This window comes from Aulonocara stuartgranti (genome assembly GCF_965226115.1).
Source record: "Aulonocara stuartgranti genome assembly, chromosome: 7".
NCBI classification, from domain to species: domain Eukaryota; kingdom Metazoa; phylum Chordata; class Actinopteri; order Cichliformes; family Cichlidae; genus Aulonocara; species Aulonocara stuartgranti.
The window spans coordinates 18,873,180-18,889,022 of NC_138945.1; the positions used below are offsets into that span (position 1 = coordinate 18,873,180).

The 15,843-nt window shown below is 40.5% G+C and overlaps 2 protein-coding genes across 2 annotated transcripts; one reads left to right on the forward strand and one right to left on the reverse strand.

Moving 5' to 3' along the window:
* The first annotated feature begins 5,367 nt into the window (after positions 1 to 5,367).
* Positions 5,368 to 11,566, forward strand: phyhd1 (phytanoyl-CoA dioxygenase domain containing 1). Its single transcript, XM_082542177.1, has 11 exons — positions 5,368 to 5,476; positions 6,371 to 6,529; positions 6,785 to 6,860; positions 6,950 to 6,997; positions 7,086 to 7,141; positions 7,226 to 7,288; positions 7,373 to 7,394; positions 8,249 to 8,377; positions 8,508 to 8,624; positions 9,018 to 9,144; positions 9,502 to 11,566. Exons 1-11 carry the CDS (start codon positions 5,444 to 5,446, stop codon positions 9,545 to 9,547), a joined length of 876 nt encoding a protein of 291 aa, XP_082398303.1. The 5' UTR covers positions 5,368 to 5,443; the 3' UTR covers positions 9,548 to 11,566.
* A 67-nt stretch (positions 11,567 to 11,633) lies between these two features.
* On the reverse strand, positions 11,634 to 15,743 carry dolk (dolichol kinase). The gene is made up of 2 exons (XM_082542176.1): positions 15,590 to 15,743; positions 11,634 to 14,942 (listed from the first exon to the last, which is right to left on the reverse strand). The coding sequence occupies exon 2, from the start codon at positions 14,810 to 14,812 to the stop codon at positions 13,241 to 13,243; it is 1,572 nt and encodes a 523-aa protein (XP_082398302.1). The 5' UTR covers positions 14,813 to 14,942; positions 15,590 to 15,743; the 3' UTR covers positions 11,634 to 13,240.
* Positions 15,744 to 15,843: the final 100 nt, after the last annotated feature.

Consider the following 15,843-nt stretch of genomic DNA (forward strand, 5'->3'; position numbering starts at 1 on the left):
CAGAATACAACCAGCTGGCAGCCAGCTTGACAAAGGGCCATTCAGACTGATGGCGACATGTTGGTAATCTGTCTGCATTCAGAAATAAGACAGCAATTATTTTCAAAACTTCAAAAATTTGTCTGAGAGTAATTGCACGCAGTCCAAGTCAGACTGCAGTTGTTAAATGAAATGCAATCATCAGGCAGCCACCGAAGTGTTTTTTATAGATGGAAGGAGGCTCATGTCCTACTCGTGTGACTGAACCGTCTGCTTGCTCTGAGTTAAGAGGCAGCTTTGTAACCCGCACCTTGACATTATTGAACAAATGTGGGATCATCTTGACAGAGACTGGAAAAAGAAAACAGTCAACATCCAAAGAAGAGCTTTAAATGTCCTGCAAGGAACCTAGAGAAATATTCCAGAAGAATATTTAAAGAAATTAGAAGAAAAGGATAAATGTGGTCATACCAAATATTGAATTTTAAACTTGTTAGAACAGTACAAACTGTGTTTCCTTTATATAGTGTATTTCTATGTGTATTTGTACATATTTCAGTAAACAGCAGAACTGTGTGTTCAAAGCATTTATTAAAGCATTTATTCTTTTAATAATCATCTAAAATTCACCATTTCTCAGATACTTCTGGTGAATAATCATGATGCAATTCATTGAAGTATAGTAGGTAGAAATCTGCTCATGCATCTGTAATAACAATAAGAAAATGACTGTTGGTGGCTGCTTTGCTATTTTTACTGAAGTAAAATCTATAAGTAGGCCTCCTTCTTTCACCTCTGCTTGCAACCCCCTAAAGCAAGTCCCAACTTGGTGATTGGACAAAATGAGGACATCTATTCTGTCTGACAAGACAGCAAGGGATGGAAGCTCTTTCAGTATGTAATGTACACTGTATCTGCTCTGGTCCGATGCTTTTATTTGAACTTTATTCACATGACTGTTCTTAGCATATCATTAGATTTAACCAGCAGTACTTAATCATATGAAGTACAAAAGGAAATGTTGGTCATTTTAAGATTAGTTAGTAAATAACAATTAGCTAATGTTGTTCATGAGACTAAAGTCATCTCACTTTGGTAATGTAAATATAATATGGCCAATATATTTATTATTATATTAATCATTATTAGTTATTACAGCAGTGAGCTTGAACTCCGTGTCATTCACTGAGCCTCAGTAAAGATTCAAGTTGCATTTATTCAAATTTCCTATCACCTTAAATCTTCACTCAAAGACAAGTATCTTTGACAGTGTATATATAGATGTATTATATATAGGAGACAAATATTGTTCGTTTAATATGTTGGCATTACTAAATTTGGCTCAATGCTTACATATATGTGTAAGAAGAAAATGTACAAGCTGTGATAACTGTTTCTGATAGAATAAAGAATAGACTGACATATTAAATATTCCTTTATTGGGTGAGAAAATCAGACCATGTCATAACTGCTTTAAGTCATACAGAATAGACATCAGAGCCTTAAACAGGCTGGCTTCTGCTAAATGGGACAAACTGGGCAGAAAGTATAAAAACACATAACATCCTTATAGAATAGCATGTAACACTATAGATCAACTTAGCTCAGAATATATAAAGCATATAAACAATTACAGCAATATGATGCAACAAACACAGCAGCTACTAATCCAAAATACTCAAAGCTTCATAGAACTGGAACAAACATTTATTTTTAGCTCCATTCTGCTGCTGATACATACTTTAGGTTTCTGAATATTAAACTTGTTGCTGCCTTTCATAGTGTGTAACTTGAAGGCCCTGAGTACTTTCTCCCACACTGAAAACACTGGAATGATACAATTATTTGAACATTACCTAATAAGACTGATTCAGGACAGACAGTTAGTTATTTTAAACTTTTCTAGCAGTCCTTCACAAACAGGGAACAGTCTGTCTATTCTCTCCATCTGTCAGCTGCTGCTGGCTCTTCCTCCTCCTCTTCCTCACACACTGCTGAGTTTGTCCTGGTGGATCATCAGGGGTGCAAAGCCTCACAGATGATGTGCAGCAGTGGGTCCCTCAGTCTGTCCTCACTCTGGACACTTGCAGTTGTCACACATGGAAATCAAATGTGTGATAAGCTGCAGGATTCAAACACAAGTGTGACTTATAAACACATGTTCATACTTTTATTCCACAATCAGAGAGAAAGAAACAGAGAGAGAGTGCAGGACAGACAGACAGGTGGCAGTCTCAGGTGTACACACTGCTACAAAACAGCACAAGAGAAGGAGGATTTAGTGTTTGTGTTATTACGAGTGCTAAACAAGAAGAGTTCCCAAATGGTACAGTGAACACATGTGTGACTCCTGCGATTAAAGCATCTTTCTTTCAGCTTAACGAGTGAACCGTCAGCTCGTTCAAACACACGTTAAAGTCCGTTTGGCTCGACACCACTGAACAGAGGCAGCAATATAACATAGCTAACATTAACAGTGCAGTGAATCCTGCTTGTGCCATGATATTCAGGACTGCAAACGGAGCAGCATCACTGACTTTCAGCTTGTTGTGTTTGTGGATATATGACTGCAGGGGCGATTTTAGCCCATTTTGGGGGGTGCTTCAGCACCCCCCAAAATGAATCAAAGCACCCCCAAAGATTTCTTACTTTTTTTGAAAATATTTGCTGTTTGTGGGACACACTACTAAAAATACAAAAAGCATACAGTACTTAATTGAGATGGAACATTTTAACAACAAAAGTATAGATAACCCCCCCTCCCAAAATGGTTTGTTCCAGCTCGCCTCTCCCCTGCTCTGGCTCTAGCGCCGTTGCTGCCAGAGAGATGGTGGCTGAGACGCAGCAGAGCGGAGATGTGGGTACTTGGCTTAAAACAGGACATGTTAGCTGCCTTTAACCTTCAGTTACTCTTTATATAGTTAGGTAGGAGTCAGACCATGTTTCTTTTTAGCTGAAAAACATTACACCAGGTAACCTGCAGTATTGAAAACTTGTTTTCCGACTATGTTTGCTACTCTACAATCCGTCCTGCTCTGTAGTAAAATCAGCGATATTTGACCGTCCTGTTAATCTCATTGAAATGTATACAGCCTATTTAAAACCTAAAACTTAACATTGTCTGTAGCCTGCTGTTGTCACCACTGTTGCTACAACTGTTTGAAATGTAATGAGAGAAACTGGTTATTTTGTCATGTGCCGATATTAAACCCAAGGTACTAACTAGCTAACTGACTGGATTCCTATTAACCTTATAACTGCTGTTGTGTGTGTGTGTGTGTGTGTGTGTGTGTGTGTGTGTGTGTGTGTGTGTGTGTGTGTGTACAGAGAGACAGCCAGGTTCATAATGGATATGAGGAAGTTTTTTCAAAAAAGGAGCCACATTCAGGTAAAAGTATAAAATCAAATGATCCGTCAATAAAGGATAATGTTGGATCAGTGTTTCAGTATTTATATCTTTTATGTGGTTTGGTTATTTGTCTTTTGGTTGAAAGTACACTGAGAGAGGACTTTTTTATTAGTGATCTTAATAGTATTTTTTAATCTAATTGAATACAATCTATTTGTGTATGATTGTCTTGTCAGTCCAAAGAGGGAGAGAGGAAAGAGGGAAAAGTACAAGGTCAGGAAGAACCAGGTAAGAAAACAGACAGGGAACAGTGACAGGCACAACAGAAACTGTTAAACTGCCAAAGAAAAAAACACACAACTAATTTTACTCGTACAATCTGGAAGTTGTGTTCTCCCTATATTAAAGCTGCTATACAGAGTCTGCAAAACAAACTGGGTTGTCAGCCCTAGCACTGCATTACCATGTTGAACTTCAGTCAGAGGAAGTCACGGTTGCCAAAAACTTTTTGAATCTCAAGAGTGAGGCTGGTGCCATCCCAGATAGCTGTGAGAGGTCTTTTAGTGTCTTGAGTCAGCTCCATACCTGGCTGAGAAGGACCATGGGTCAAAGCAGACTCCAGCACCTGGCTGTGATGTCAGTTGAGAAAGAGATGCTTGAGAGACTTGACCACCAAAATGTGATAGACAGATTTGCCAACCTCAAGGTGAGGCGACATAGGATAAAAGAAAAGAAAAAAATCTGCAGAGCCATAGTAGCATCTGCACTAAACATCTTTTCATACATTGTATACATTGTACCAAAGGCCAAGGTGTCTCATTTTATTTTAATCTTTTAATAATATTTTGTATATTTCAAGGACTCTTCTATTTTTGGATTGTATTTTTTATATATCTGTATTATATCATACATACACTTTAAAAGTGAATCTCTGTCCAAAAATTGCACTCAGTTTACTTTTTACTCACTATGAGAATCATTGTCATGATCAGTTTTTGTTTTTTTGTTTTTAAATTCCAATCCATTCTTCTTTAGCAGCATTTAAATAACCTTTATCAGATTTGATGGTTTTGTTACAGACTGGTCAAAAAAGTGTTTAGCTTTTCTTGCACAAATGTGGGATTAAATTGTGTTAAAATGTACAAAACAGTGATGTCATGTTTTGTGACGAGGACCCAGGCACAGAGAGACTTGATGAATTTAAGAATCTTATGATTTAATAAAGAAATTTGCAGACTTGCACAGAGATGGTAAAATTATGATGACTGATAATGGAGATGAAGACAACAGACGATGAGGACAGGGAGGAACAGAGGGAACTCGGGACAACTGGAGACATTTAGGGATGCAGGGACTGACAGAGACAGGGAAGAAGGCTCATCGTGATGAATAAAGTTTACCTTGCCTGGATGGGCAGCTCTCTGGGTGCTCAGCACCCCCAAAGCTCTGATCCTAGAATCGCCCCTGTATGACTGACTTTAATTATCCACAAAAATCATCAGATTCTCTGTAAGATTAAGGTCAACTATCGAACGGCGTATAAAGTAAAGGCTTTAAAACCAAGTAAACGCTGAAAGTACAAACATCGCTAATGTCACATAACTTTGCCGACATGTGGCCAGCAGTAATGTTTTAATGTTCTTCATTATTAAACATTTGCACACAAATAAGTGACATAATATTCAGTACTTACTTTTGAAAGTTTACTCTTTGGCCGCTCCGCTTCCACCGTTTTTTTCGGCAAAATTATCCACACCCACCGCCGCACTATGAAGTCTGGGATATGTTGGGCCATGAAGTCTACACCGCTACATCCTTAAAATTCAGGGAAATGAAGGACGAATTTGAGGGACGCATTTCGAGCAGCCTTTGAATTGGGACAGCCTTCGGCGCGTCGCTGTGACGTAATCGGCCTTAAAATGTGGCCTCTGAGGCTGCAAACCCTGAATTGGGATACAGCCAAAGGTCCAGAAATCCTATTACGGTCTCTGTATGATAACACTTTAATTTAAGTAGACACGTCACGTGGTCGGATACGAACAGGCTGTGCTTCAACCAGGGGGAGAGACGCAGGCGCATCGGTCCCGTGCAGTGGATTTCTCTCAGCGGAACGCCATGGATTTTATGACAGATCAGGATGTGCAGAGGGTGAGGATTACTTTCCCATACCGATGAAAATGACATGGAAGTGCAGTTTACAGTTAAATTACCAATGCTCAGTTAAATAATTAGCAATTTGATCACTGTTTGCTTCGAATAGAAAACAGTTTTACTTTTGCGATGTCGATTGTGCATCAGAAGCCTCTTCCGTATTATATATGGTAATAAGATTGTATTTTGTCGCTGTATTCAAATGAAATGCACATTTCACATGCACAACACCCTGCAGCCACAAGTGGTCTACTGGCGTCAGTAAACGCCCCCTGTTTCAGCTAGGAAAACACCATATGTGCCCTCAGGAGTAAATTCCCCATTTTTCAACACTTACTCTGTTCTTGTAAGCTACAGAAAAGCAGGAACTAACCCAGGCCATGCTGTAGTCTTGTAATCTTGCCGTAGTTTGCAAGCTTATAAGATAATATTTATAAAATATATATGTACTTAAACTATCCGATGGCAACTATTTTTCAACACATTCTCTCCGGTTGGGTTAAATCCTACGCAGCAGAAAACAGAACAATGCTGCAGGGCGGACAACAATTAAAACATGTTTTTTTTCCTCTTGTTGGATTATGATGCAGCTGTCATCCTTAAGAAATCAGTAACACAAGACACTCATTAGCCAAGAATAAAAAAAACAAAACTCAAATATTTTATGCAGCTGTTTTAATGTAATTATGCAATTTTAAACTGGGAACCGGCCTTAATATGTAGAATGTGTTTCACGTCTCATGGCTGTGAATTAAACTCTGGGTGTGACTTCAGTTTGAAATGTGAAAGAGACCTTTGTGTGAAAAGCAGGCATGAAAGGTCGAAAGGACGAGCCTCGGTGCTTCAGTTATTGCTCCTTCTGTCTGTAAACGGCTCAAATTTCCTTGACAGTACCAGGAGGATGGATACGTGGTTCTGGACGGGCTGCTGACCTCCCAGGAGTGTGATGAACTGAGGCAGAGGATGGCAGAGATTGTGGAGCGGATGGATGTCCCCGAACACTGCCGCACCACCTTCTCCACCTACCATGATGAGCAGCTAAAAACACAGGTGACCCAATGACCAACGCTGCACAGGATCTTTAACACTGTCAGCTTTCCTTTGAACAATGTTTCTTTCACATGCTTCCAATGACATCACCACTTGCAGATGCAGGTAAGGCAGCTGAGTGCGCACCCTCCTGTAGTCTTTCTACAAAATTAGCTTCACATTTACAGTTATTTGCCTCGACCTCTTTGACCCTGCAAGCAGACTCTTATGTCAACAGTGTAGTCAGTGTCGGTGTCTTTCCCCTCTGACCTGCAGGGAAATGCTGACTATTTCATCACAAGTGGAGATAGGATCCGATTCTTCTTTGAGAAAGGGGTTTTTGATGACAAAGGTGAGTTCCAGTGAAATTCTTTCTACACTGTCTTTCATTTCTCATGCTGTGAAACTCCAAAATGAGATGATGCTTTTCTCACCTTGCAGGGGAGTTTATTGTACCCAAGCAGCGGTCACTAAATAAAGTTGGACATGGTGAGCTTTTGGGGTTTTCCAACAACACATAGCCTATAAACTGTTGCATAAAAATCTCCTAACTGCTAGGTTTTTTTTTTTCTTTTAGCACTGCATGCCTATGAGCCGTTGTACGAAAAGGTTACACATTCGCCCAAAGTCCAGGTGAGCTAACAGGTTGACGGAGTGAAAGAATGATTTACTGAGTCACAGAATAACTAACTGTCCAATGAAATGTCATTCTCCTAGGGCATAGCTAAAAAGCTGGGCCTAGTGAGTCCTGTGATTCTCCAAAGTATGTTCATATTTAAGGTAAATGGCCTTATACTGTTAGACAGTGCTACATAATGACTTATTAAAACGTAAAGACTGAAATAAGAACCTTATCTTTTACAGCAACCAGGCATCGGTGGGGAAGGTAAGAAAATTCAGCAGAATATTTTTGTCAGTAATGAGTACACATTCCCGATCACATTTTTTAACCAAAGATCCCTTCTTATCCTTATTTCTGTCTCATATTAAAGACACTCAAATTTGGTATAAAAACACGAAAGTAAAAGCAAAAAAACTGACATAAAAACCTTGTAAATAATGGAACATTTACGCCGTGGCCACATTATTAGGAATACCGGTAAAATCTGTTTTGCCATGAATTCCACCTTTTGTGAAACTTACATCTTTTTGCCTTTTGTTGATGGTAGTTTATGTTAACGGGGTGCCAAAATACTGCCATGACATTTCATTCTACTGAAAGTGAGGCATGAAAGCGACTAGCCTAAACACAGGTTAGCATTATTCTAAATCCCATCAATATTTGTTTTGTAATGAAGCTGAATTTAAGTCGCAGTTGGAACCTTGTTAAAGTTTAAAAGGTTCAGTGTTTTCCAGATGCTGTATAATATGACCTATATTTCGGGAGGCCATCCCATGACTGAAAATGTTTAATTTAGAAATTTATCCCTAAACGATGACAGAGCATCCACCATGTCTGCCACTTCTTTCTGTCCAGTTTCCTCAAATTCTTTAAGGACACACTGCACACTTTTGGCTGATAGCTGATTGGGAATTCCAGTGTCACTGACAAAATACGGTTTTATGGAAAGGAAATTAGAGATTTATTTTATGTCAGGCTTCTATTAACAAAGTAAATACGGTTCATCTGGTTAGTTAGATGCAAAACCTATAACAAAACCTTCAGTTTAGAGGTGGTTGTCTGTATACATTCATATAATTTTAAATTATATCCATAGCGGATTCTCATGTGTTTCTTAGTGACTCCACACCAAGATGCTACATTTCTGTACACGGAGCCCCTGGGCAGAGTTATGGGGGTGTGGATTGCCCTGGAAGATGCTACTATTAACAATGGCTGTCTGTGGTTTATCCCAGGATCACACAACAGTAAGTATCTACCAGAATGTCTGTATAGTGTATATGTTATCCAGCTACTGCTCTGCCACATATTTCTGAAATAGTTTTTAAGGTTTATTTATTGCATGTTATAATTTAATATTTTCTCTTTTTGCCCCAGGCGGTATCACTAGACGTATGGTGCGTACTCCAAAGGGCACCTTTCCCCTGACCGACTTTATCGGTAGAGAGCAGACATACGATGACGAGAAGTTTGTTGCCGCACCAGTGAAAAAAGGTCATTAGCATAAATCTAAATTTAGTCGGTGATTGATGGATGCATTTTTGAATTTTGTGACATTTTGCAACTGAAATTGTAAAAAAAAATGTTGTTGCTTATAAAGAAACTTTTGACCGTCGACAGCTCAGGACAGTTCACCTTAGATTAAATGCCATGAGTTTTTTTCTTTTTCTGCACTGTTATAATAATAATAATAATAATAATGGAGTGGATTTATATAGCGCTTTTCAAGGCACCCAAAGCGCTTTACAATGCCACTATTCATTCACTCTCACATTCACACACTGGTGGAGGCAGCTACAGTTGTAGCCACAGCTGCCCTGGGGCAGACTGACAGAAGCGAGGCTGCCATATCGCGCCATCGGCCCTTAAATAAATTCCCTTGTTCAGGTGGTGTCATCCTGATCCACGGACAGGTGGTGCATCGAAGTGCTGAAAACACCTCTGAAGAGTCTCGTCATGTCTACACCTTCCACATCATGGAAGCCCAACAGACCCGCTGGAGCCCTGACAACTGGTGAGACTTTATCCGTGTGGGCTGGCCTTGTGACATTTCTTTTATTTGACTACATATTTCTGGCAAGTGATTGTCTCAGTTAACATGTAGTAAAATAGAGATGTTCCTCATTAATTTGTTTAATGTCAGTTTTGTGTTGATGCACACGTCAAGTAGACTTCAAATAAGCACAGATTTGTTTAGAGCAACCCTTGTGTGTGTTCATACAACATATCTAGATTTGTATATGTCAGCATTTAGTTTTGTATGGAAAATCAGTGTTCTCTCATTAATGCAAACTTTATGAAACAAGATGCTCCAAAGAAATTTCCCAAGCCTGACCTGTCCATCTTATTTCCATCTCTTTGGTCCTGTAAGGTTGCAGCCCACTGAAGACCTCCCTTTCCCACCTCTCTACACTTGAAGGATTCTTTGGCATCCGGTGCTGCTCCCAAAGAATAACCAGCATCTATGATATTATCATCAAGGAAAAAAAATCAGATAATACTGTTTCATTAACTTCCCAAAGAATGGCTGTGCTTGCAATATTCTTCTGATAAGGGTAAAAGGATCTTATTACACAAGAAAACTATAGGCTGAATCCTGAGCTCAGCCTATTGTTCCTGTATCGATCGTAGCCAAGTGTTATTCATGACCCATGATAGCAAAGACATAGAAAAAATAGACATGTATAAATAAGATATACTACCAGTCAAAAGTTTGGACACACCTTCTGATTTAATGGTTTGTCTTTATTTTTATGGCTGTTTACATTGTAGATTCTCACTGAAGGCATTGCAACTGTGAATGAACACACATGGAATTATGTAGTTAACAAAAAAAAAGTGAAATACCTCAAAACATGTTTTATATTTTACATTCTTCAACATAGCCACCCTTTGCTTTGATTGCTGCTTTGCACACTCTTGGCAGTCTCTCAATGAGCTTCATGAGGTTATCACCTGAAATAGTTTGTGTCCAAACTTTTGACTGGTAATGTAAATCCATCCATTTCTCTAAACTTGAACAATTTGGAGTCACTGGGCTACTGAGAGGTGGCTACACCCTGGACAGGTTCACAGTCTATTGCGGTCTATTCACACCTATGGTCAATTTAGAACCACCAGTTAACCTAACTTACATGTTTTTGGAGTGTGGGAAGAAGCCGGATTACCTGGAAATCACTCACATAGGCATAGGGAGAATAGACAAACTCCACAGAGGTGGTCCCCAACCCCAATCACAAACCCTGTGCTGTGCTGTCTGCAAAACATTTTTGTTAATATCTTAAACTTCCAGAATAGTTCTTCTGGGGGACATTCAAAATGAATGTTTTGATATGCTTTGCCACTCAATACAATTCTGTTTATAAAGCACTAAATCACAGTTTTATATTTATATAAAATATAGATTATATTTTAGGGTAAAGAACCTACAATAATGAAGAGAAAATCCCAACAATCTGATGACTCCCTATGAGTGAGTACTTGGCAACAGTGTGAAGGAAAAACTCCCTCTTAACAGGAAGAAAGCTTCAGAATTACCAGGAGCAGGGAGGGAATACCATGTGCCACGACCTTTAGGAAGTGATGAGGGAAGGAAGACCCAGTTGAGCATTTCTTTGAAATGGTGTACATCTGGGAAAGAGGCTTTGAGATGCATTTTTTTCCTTGGTCATGTCAAAAGTGACACATGCTTATCACGTGTATAGTAACCATATATTTAAAGGAAGTCCAGGCCATGGATTAGCTGCTGTGTTCTCTGCAGGTTTCAGGCTGTTAACAGCAGCAGGTTTGCAGTTGAAAGACTACACCTAAACTTTCTTGCATGCCTCAAGAAAACAGCTCAACACCAGACTGATTTTGCAGCATGCAGCATTATAATTATGTTAACACTTGAAACCATGTTTTAATAACATTGTAATAAGTCTGTTAACTCCATATTTAACCAGCTTTCCTTCCTGGCTTTAAATAGACTTTATTGATATTGCACTTTTTCAGTCAAAACACTTAAAGCACACACACATTCATAGGATTTTTTTTTTTTTTTTAAATTACATACTGTACAACGCGTTTTCGATCAGTCTCACACGCTGCTGATTTACCTGCAGCAGTGTTGCTTTCATCCGATATACTGTGTTTGAAATTTTTGCATTTTTGTGCCGATTTGATCGTCCTTAGGAAAATATACTGTTCTTCCGCCAGTATTCCAGTTTGACAAATTCAGTCTGTGCATCTGCTTAGCCAGTCTGCTTATGTCAAGTTATCACAAAAAAAAAAAAAAAAAAAAAAAAAATCGCAAGCTTGGCCAATCTCTGGTTCCTTACTAACCAGCATTTAGACTAATAATTTTTTCTAACTTAATTATAAATTTGCTGGAAAAGTGTTTTAAATTGTGGCTGAAATTTTTTTTTTTTTTTAAATAAACATTTTTTTTGATCAAGTCTCCATGGAGATGATTTCACTGTGCAACTGACATTTCCACCCACCTTTATTAAGCATTTCTTCATCAGCATTGTCAACAGCTTTATTCTTGTGCAAGATCTTTTTAAATGATTTGTGCCCAAATAAGACAATGAATTCCTCCATTTATAGACAACAGTGAGCATCTCTGCTTTCAAGTATGTTCATTTTAAGACCCAACTTAAAATGAAAAAGACAAAGCTTTATGTACATGTAATTATTAAGTGCAGCATTCAAACTCCTCGTGTTAGTGTCACAAATCAAAGTGAAAAAGCGAAGGGATAATCTTTGTGTTGTTAAAATACAGTCGCTCACATAGGTCCTACATCTCAATCTTCAAAAAACAAAACAAAAACAACAACAACCCCCCCCCCCCCCCAAAAAAAAACCCCAAAACAAGCTTTGTTTGTTCTCAGATGTTCTGAAACATGCAATACTAAATTTTTCTTTCAGAATGTAAGAATGTTGGAAAAAGAAACACACCAGCAGGATCATCAGAACATTAAAAACAAACAAACAAAAACAAACATACAAAAAAGAAACACTTTTTACAGATGAACTGAAAACAGCTCCATTTCCTTTTCTGCAAATGACGAGATCAAACCCAATAGAAATTATAGTATATTGCTATAAAGCACATAAAACAATAATTTAGAAGTAACTCTTGCTGTAAAAGTTGCCAAAACGTAAAGGCCTGTGTGCATGGGTGTGGCCCAAAAGCATATCTACAATGTCCAAAACCCCCCCAAAACACTAAAGGCTCAGTATTACAAGGAAATGTAGATATTTAAGGGGTGTAGGGTCCCATTAAACCACAAACCGGTAAGCAAAGTTGATTTATCTGACAAAAATATATGCGGTAGGACAACCGGCATACACATTACAGTACTGCATTATCACATCAGTCTCATGCAGGAGCATAGTGTGTTTCTACCATATATAAGTATAAATCAGCCCTTTAAATAAGAGTTGAAATGGGCTGCCATGCTAGCGTCTACAGCTTCTATTATGGTAGGTTGTGTGTGATAGAAAATAGACTTCTTAAGGCAAGTATTTTCAGAAGAAACTTCTTCATATTGCCATCAGGGAGGCAAACATAATAATAAAGACGTGAGAAAGTTGATTAAAAGACATATCAATAATTTAAAGTTAACTTATGTTCTTCGAAAGGCAATACAAGGCATGTATCTGTTTACGAAATAAAAACGACAGGACATTTTGAGTGTTTCTTGCCGATTATAAAAAAAAAAAAAAAAGGATTTCTATTTAAGAAACACTTTTTTCCCCCTCCACACTCTGCTAAACTGAGTCTCCCGTTGCATAATTTAGGAGCTGTTGGTGTCGGTGGCAGAGAAAACATACGCCACCTCTGTCGCAAGGCTCAGACTTGATCTAAAATGTTCCACTGGTCATTGGAAAGGATACTGAAAATGATCTAAAGACAACAGACTGTCATGCCAACACTGTCGCATGTAAAGGTTTGTCGATACCCTGGTCGGTTAATCTGACTGCTTTCAATCGCATTGTGCTGGTCAAAAATAACTACCGATCATCTCCACAGACTACGAAAGACAGCTTTTTTTTTGTCCCAAGTTCACCACCAGAAATGGCTGAGAAACAGGCAGTGGATCTGCTTGTTTGTATGATCGGTCCATTCAAAGCAACAGGAGGATGAAGAGGTAGAGTGGAAGCAGCAGGTTGTCTATTTGGGAGGTGTAGGCTTCCAGCATGGCCACCAGAGTGATGGAGCCAACAATCCATGAGTAGGTGGTGTTCAGATTGATGCTGCTGTCAAAGATGAGAAACATGGCCACGGCGATGATCTGGGCGAACACAGATGTCGCAGTCCCCTCTAAGGTTTTCTTGGTGCCGGGCCAATGGATCTCCCCCATGGTACTGCCAAACACAGAGGCCACAGTGTCTCCAACTCCCACCGCGAGCACACCTGCGTAGGGCACCAGGCCACCCGCCCCTGGAAGTAGTCCCTTAGGGGCACAGGGTCCAGGAAACAGCCAAATGGGCAAAGACATGCCCAGTAGCAGGTAAATGTGGGTGAGGATGAGAGGCCCAGAGTCCCGCTCGTCCAGGAACAGAGTGAGCAACTGCCTGAGCAGCTGACCGAAAGGCCTGATTCGAAAGTAACGCACATACTCCAGGAACAAGAAAACCGCCAGGCAACCCACAGATGCCACATGGAGCAGCTGCCTGTCGTAGATCAACCCTGGAATGTAGGTGGCCACTACAATCAGATGGAAGTACTTCCTGACGATGGTCGACGCCTGGTGCTTCTTGGAACCCGACTGGCGCTGATAGTTCTGATGTAGCACAACGCAACTTGCCACGACAGACAGAAACACCCAGTACGCCAGCAGGCAGAGTCTCCTGTCATTCAACGTGATGAAGTCCAACAACCACATGAGGGGGTGGCGACCGATGAACAAAGACAGCCAGGGCATCAAGATCCCCAGACCCAGAACGGCTGTCATCATGTGAAAGAAGAGCGATGACCCCCAGCTCTCAGACTCCATGAAACAAAAGAGCAGGGCAAAGAAAACGCCCAGCAGCAGCGAGCCCACCACTAACACCGGGAGGAAATAGTTCACCGGGTCACCTTTGACCTCCGCCAGGTTCAGGGAGCGCTTGATTAGCTGGTTCACGATGAAGCTGATCCCACCGACAATGAGGAGTGCCTCTCCGGGCGTGAAGCAGCGTGGCAGCAGATAAAGCACAATCAGGCTGAGATAGACAAAGATCAGCAGCACCTCCAAGACCTCTATGACCTCAGACACCGTCAGGGTCTGCTTTGTGGTGTAGAGAATTGCGCTGCCGGCCATCCCTGCAATTACACAAGTGTTGGTGGGAACAGGTCTTGTGATTCCCAGTGCAATCAGGGAGAGGAACAGGGCTAGCATCATGCCTGTGATGGTGACCACCATGGAGAAGCGCTCAAAGTAGACATTCCCTGAGGCAGAGCACTTTTCTCTCAGTACCAGGCCCAACAAAGGCATCACCATAGAGGCCGGAACAATGCCGCTGTTCGCTGAAGGGCGAAACTGGAACACAGCACCCCCAGACCTGAGCAGACGGTCCCATTTATGCTGCACATAGAAAGCCTGTATCACCAGGGCTATGCTGCACCAGGAGTGCTGGTTCCAGACCGCCATGTGGACACATAGTACCACTGCCAAAACTACAGTGGACTCCACGTGCACCGGGTTGATTTGCATGGCTGCAGGGTGGGCGCTCACAAAGAGGGAGGAGGGTTGATCTGAACAGATGGTGTGCAGCAATGAAGGCCTTCTTCTGTCACTTCCTCTCTCTCACAGGCTTCATCATTTGGAAGGTAACTTTCCTTTGCTATGGATGTCCGAGGAAAAAGGGGAAAAAGTGTTAGCATTTAAGAGAAAAAAAAAATACAGATCACAACAAACAGAAGAATGTGAAAAAATTAGATTCAAATGCTACTGTACTGAATGCTGAGTCTTTTCTTCGTTATTCTAACTCTGAACCTTGATCATGCTTTATCTGCTTCCTGCCATGAACTATGACCACACTGAAAATTCACCCCGTCAGTGAGAAATTCACACAGCTCAGATAGCACGAGTAAAAGGCCACACATGAAACACATGTTCTTTCCACATCAGCTGCAACCTTTTGTTCCTGTGGGGGTCGGAGTTTGAGCTGTCTGTGTAGTGTGAGTTCTGTTTCAGCTATGGAGGCTATGCTTAACAAATGGTTATGAAAGCTGAAGGATACATTAGGGAAAGAAAATCAAAACAATAAAACTCCAGTTTGTTTCATTCATTCATACAGCCCAATGGGGCCAGATAATTCTCCCTACACCGAGGAACGCGTCTCTCTGGCAGCCGAGGATGCTTTAACCTCTGACGGCATCAAGCTAACGGCAGACTAACAAGCTCACTGTACAGAGCTAGCAAAACGCCAGCAGTAACTACTGGCAGCACTGACGCACAATACAGGCTGACAAAGACAAGCGTACATACCATACAAGCGCTGCGTTGTCTGAGCGGACGTGTGCAGTGAATCGCTATGAATCGGTGCCGTCCTTTCTGGACAGATTTGTTTCCTTTGTCAGCTGTCGGTCCTCTCACACCCAGTAGGAGGGGGCCATCTTTGACAGCCGGGTCACGTGGTACACTAAAAAAGTATCTCTTAAAGTCGTTACTTTTAAAGATTGTTTTAAATTTACTTTTTAATCTTAAAATTTGTGAAATAATTATATCACTATAAAGCGCAT

Excerpts from the sequence above, each read along its gene's own strand:
- phyhd1 (XM_082542177.1), top strand. The coding sequence starts at position 5,444 with ATGGATTTTATGACAGATCAGGATGTGCAGAGG. Across the intron at positions 5,477-6,370 it reads CAGATCAGGATGTGCAGAGG|TACCAGGAGGATGGATACGT; the intron begins GTGAGGATTACT and ends TTTCCTTGACAG. Across the intron at positions 6,998-7,085 it reads ACTAAATAAAGTTGGACATG|CACTGCATGCCTATGAGCCG; the intron begins GTGAGCTTTTGG and ends TTTTTCTTTTAG.
- dolk (XM_082542176.1), bottom strand. The coding sequence starts at position 14,812 with ATGCAAATCAACCCGGTGCACGTGGAGTCCACTGTAGTTTTGGCAGTG.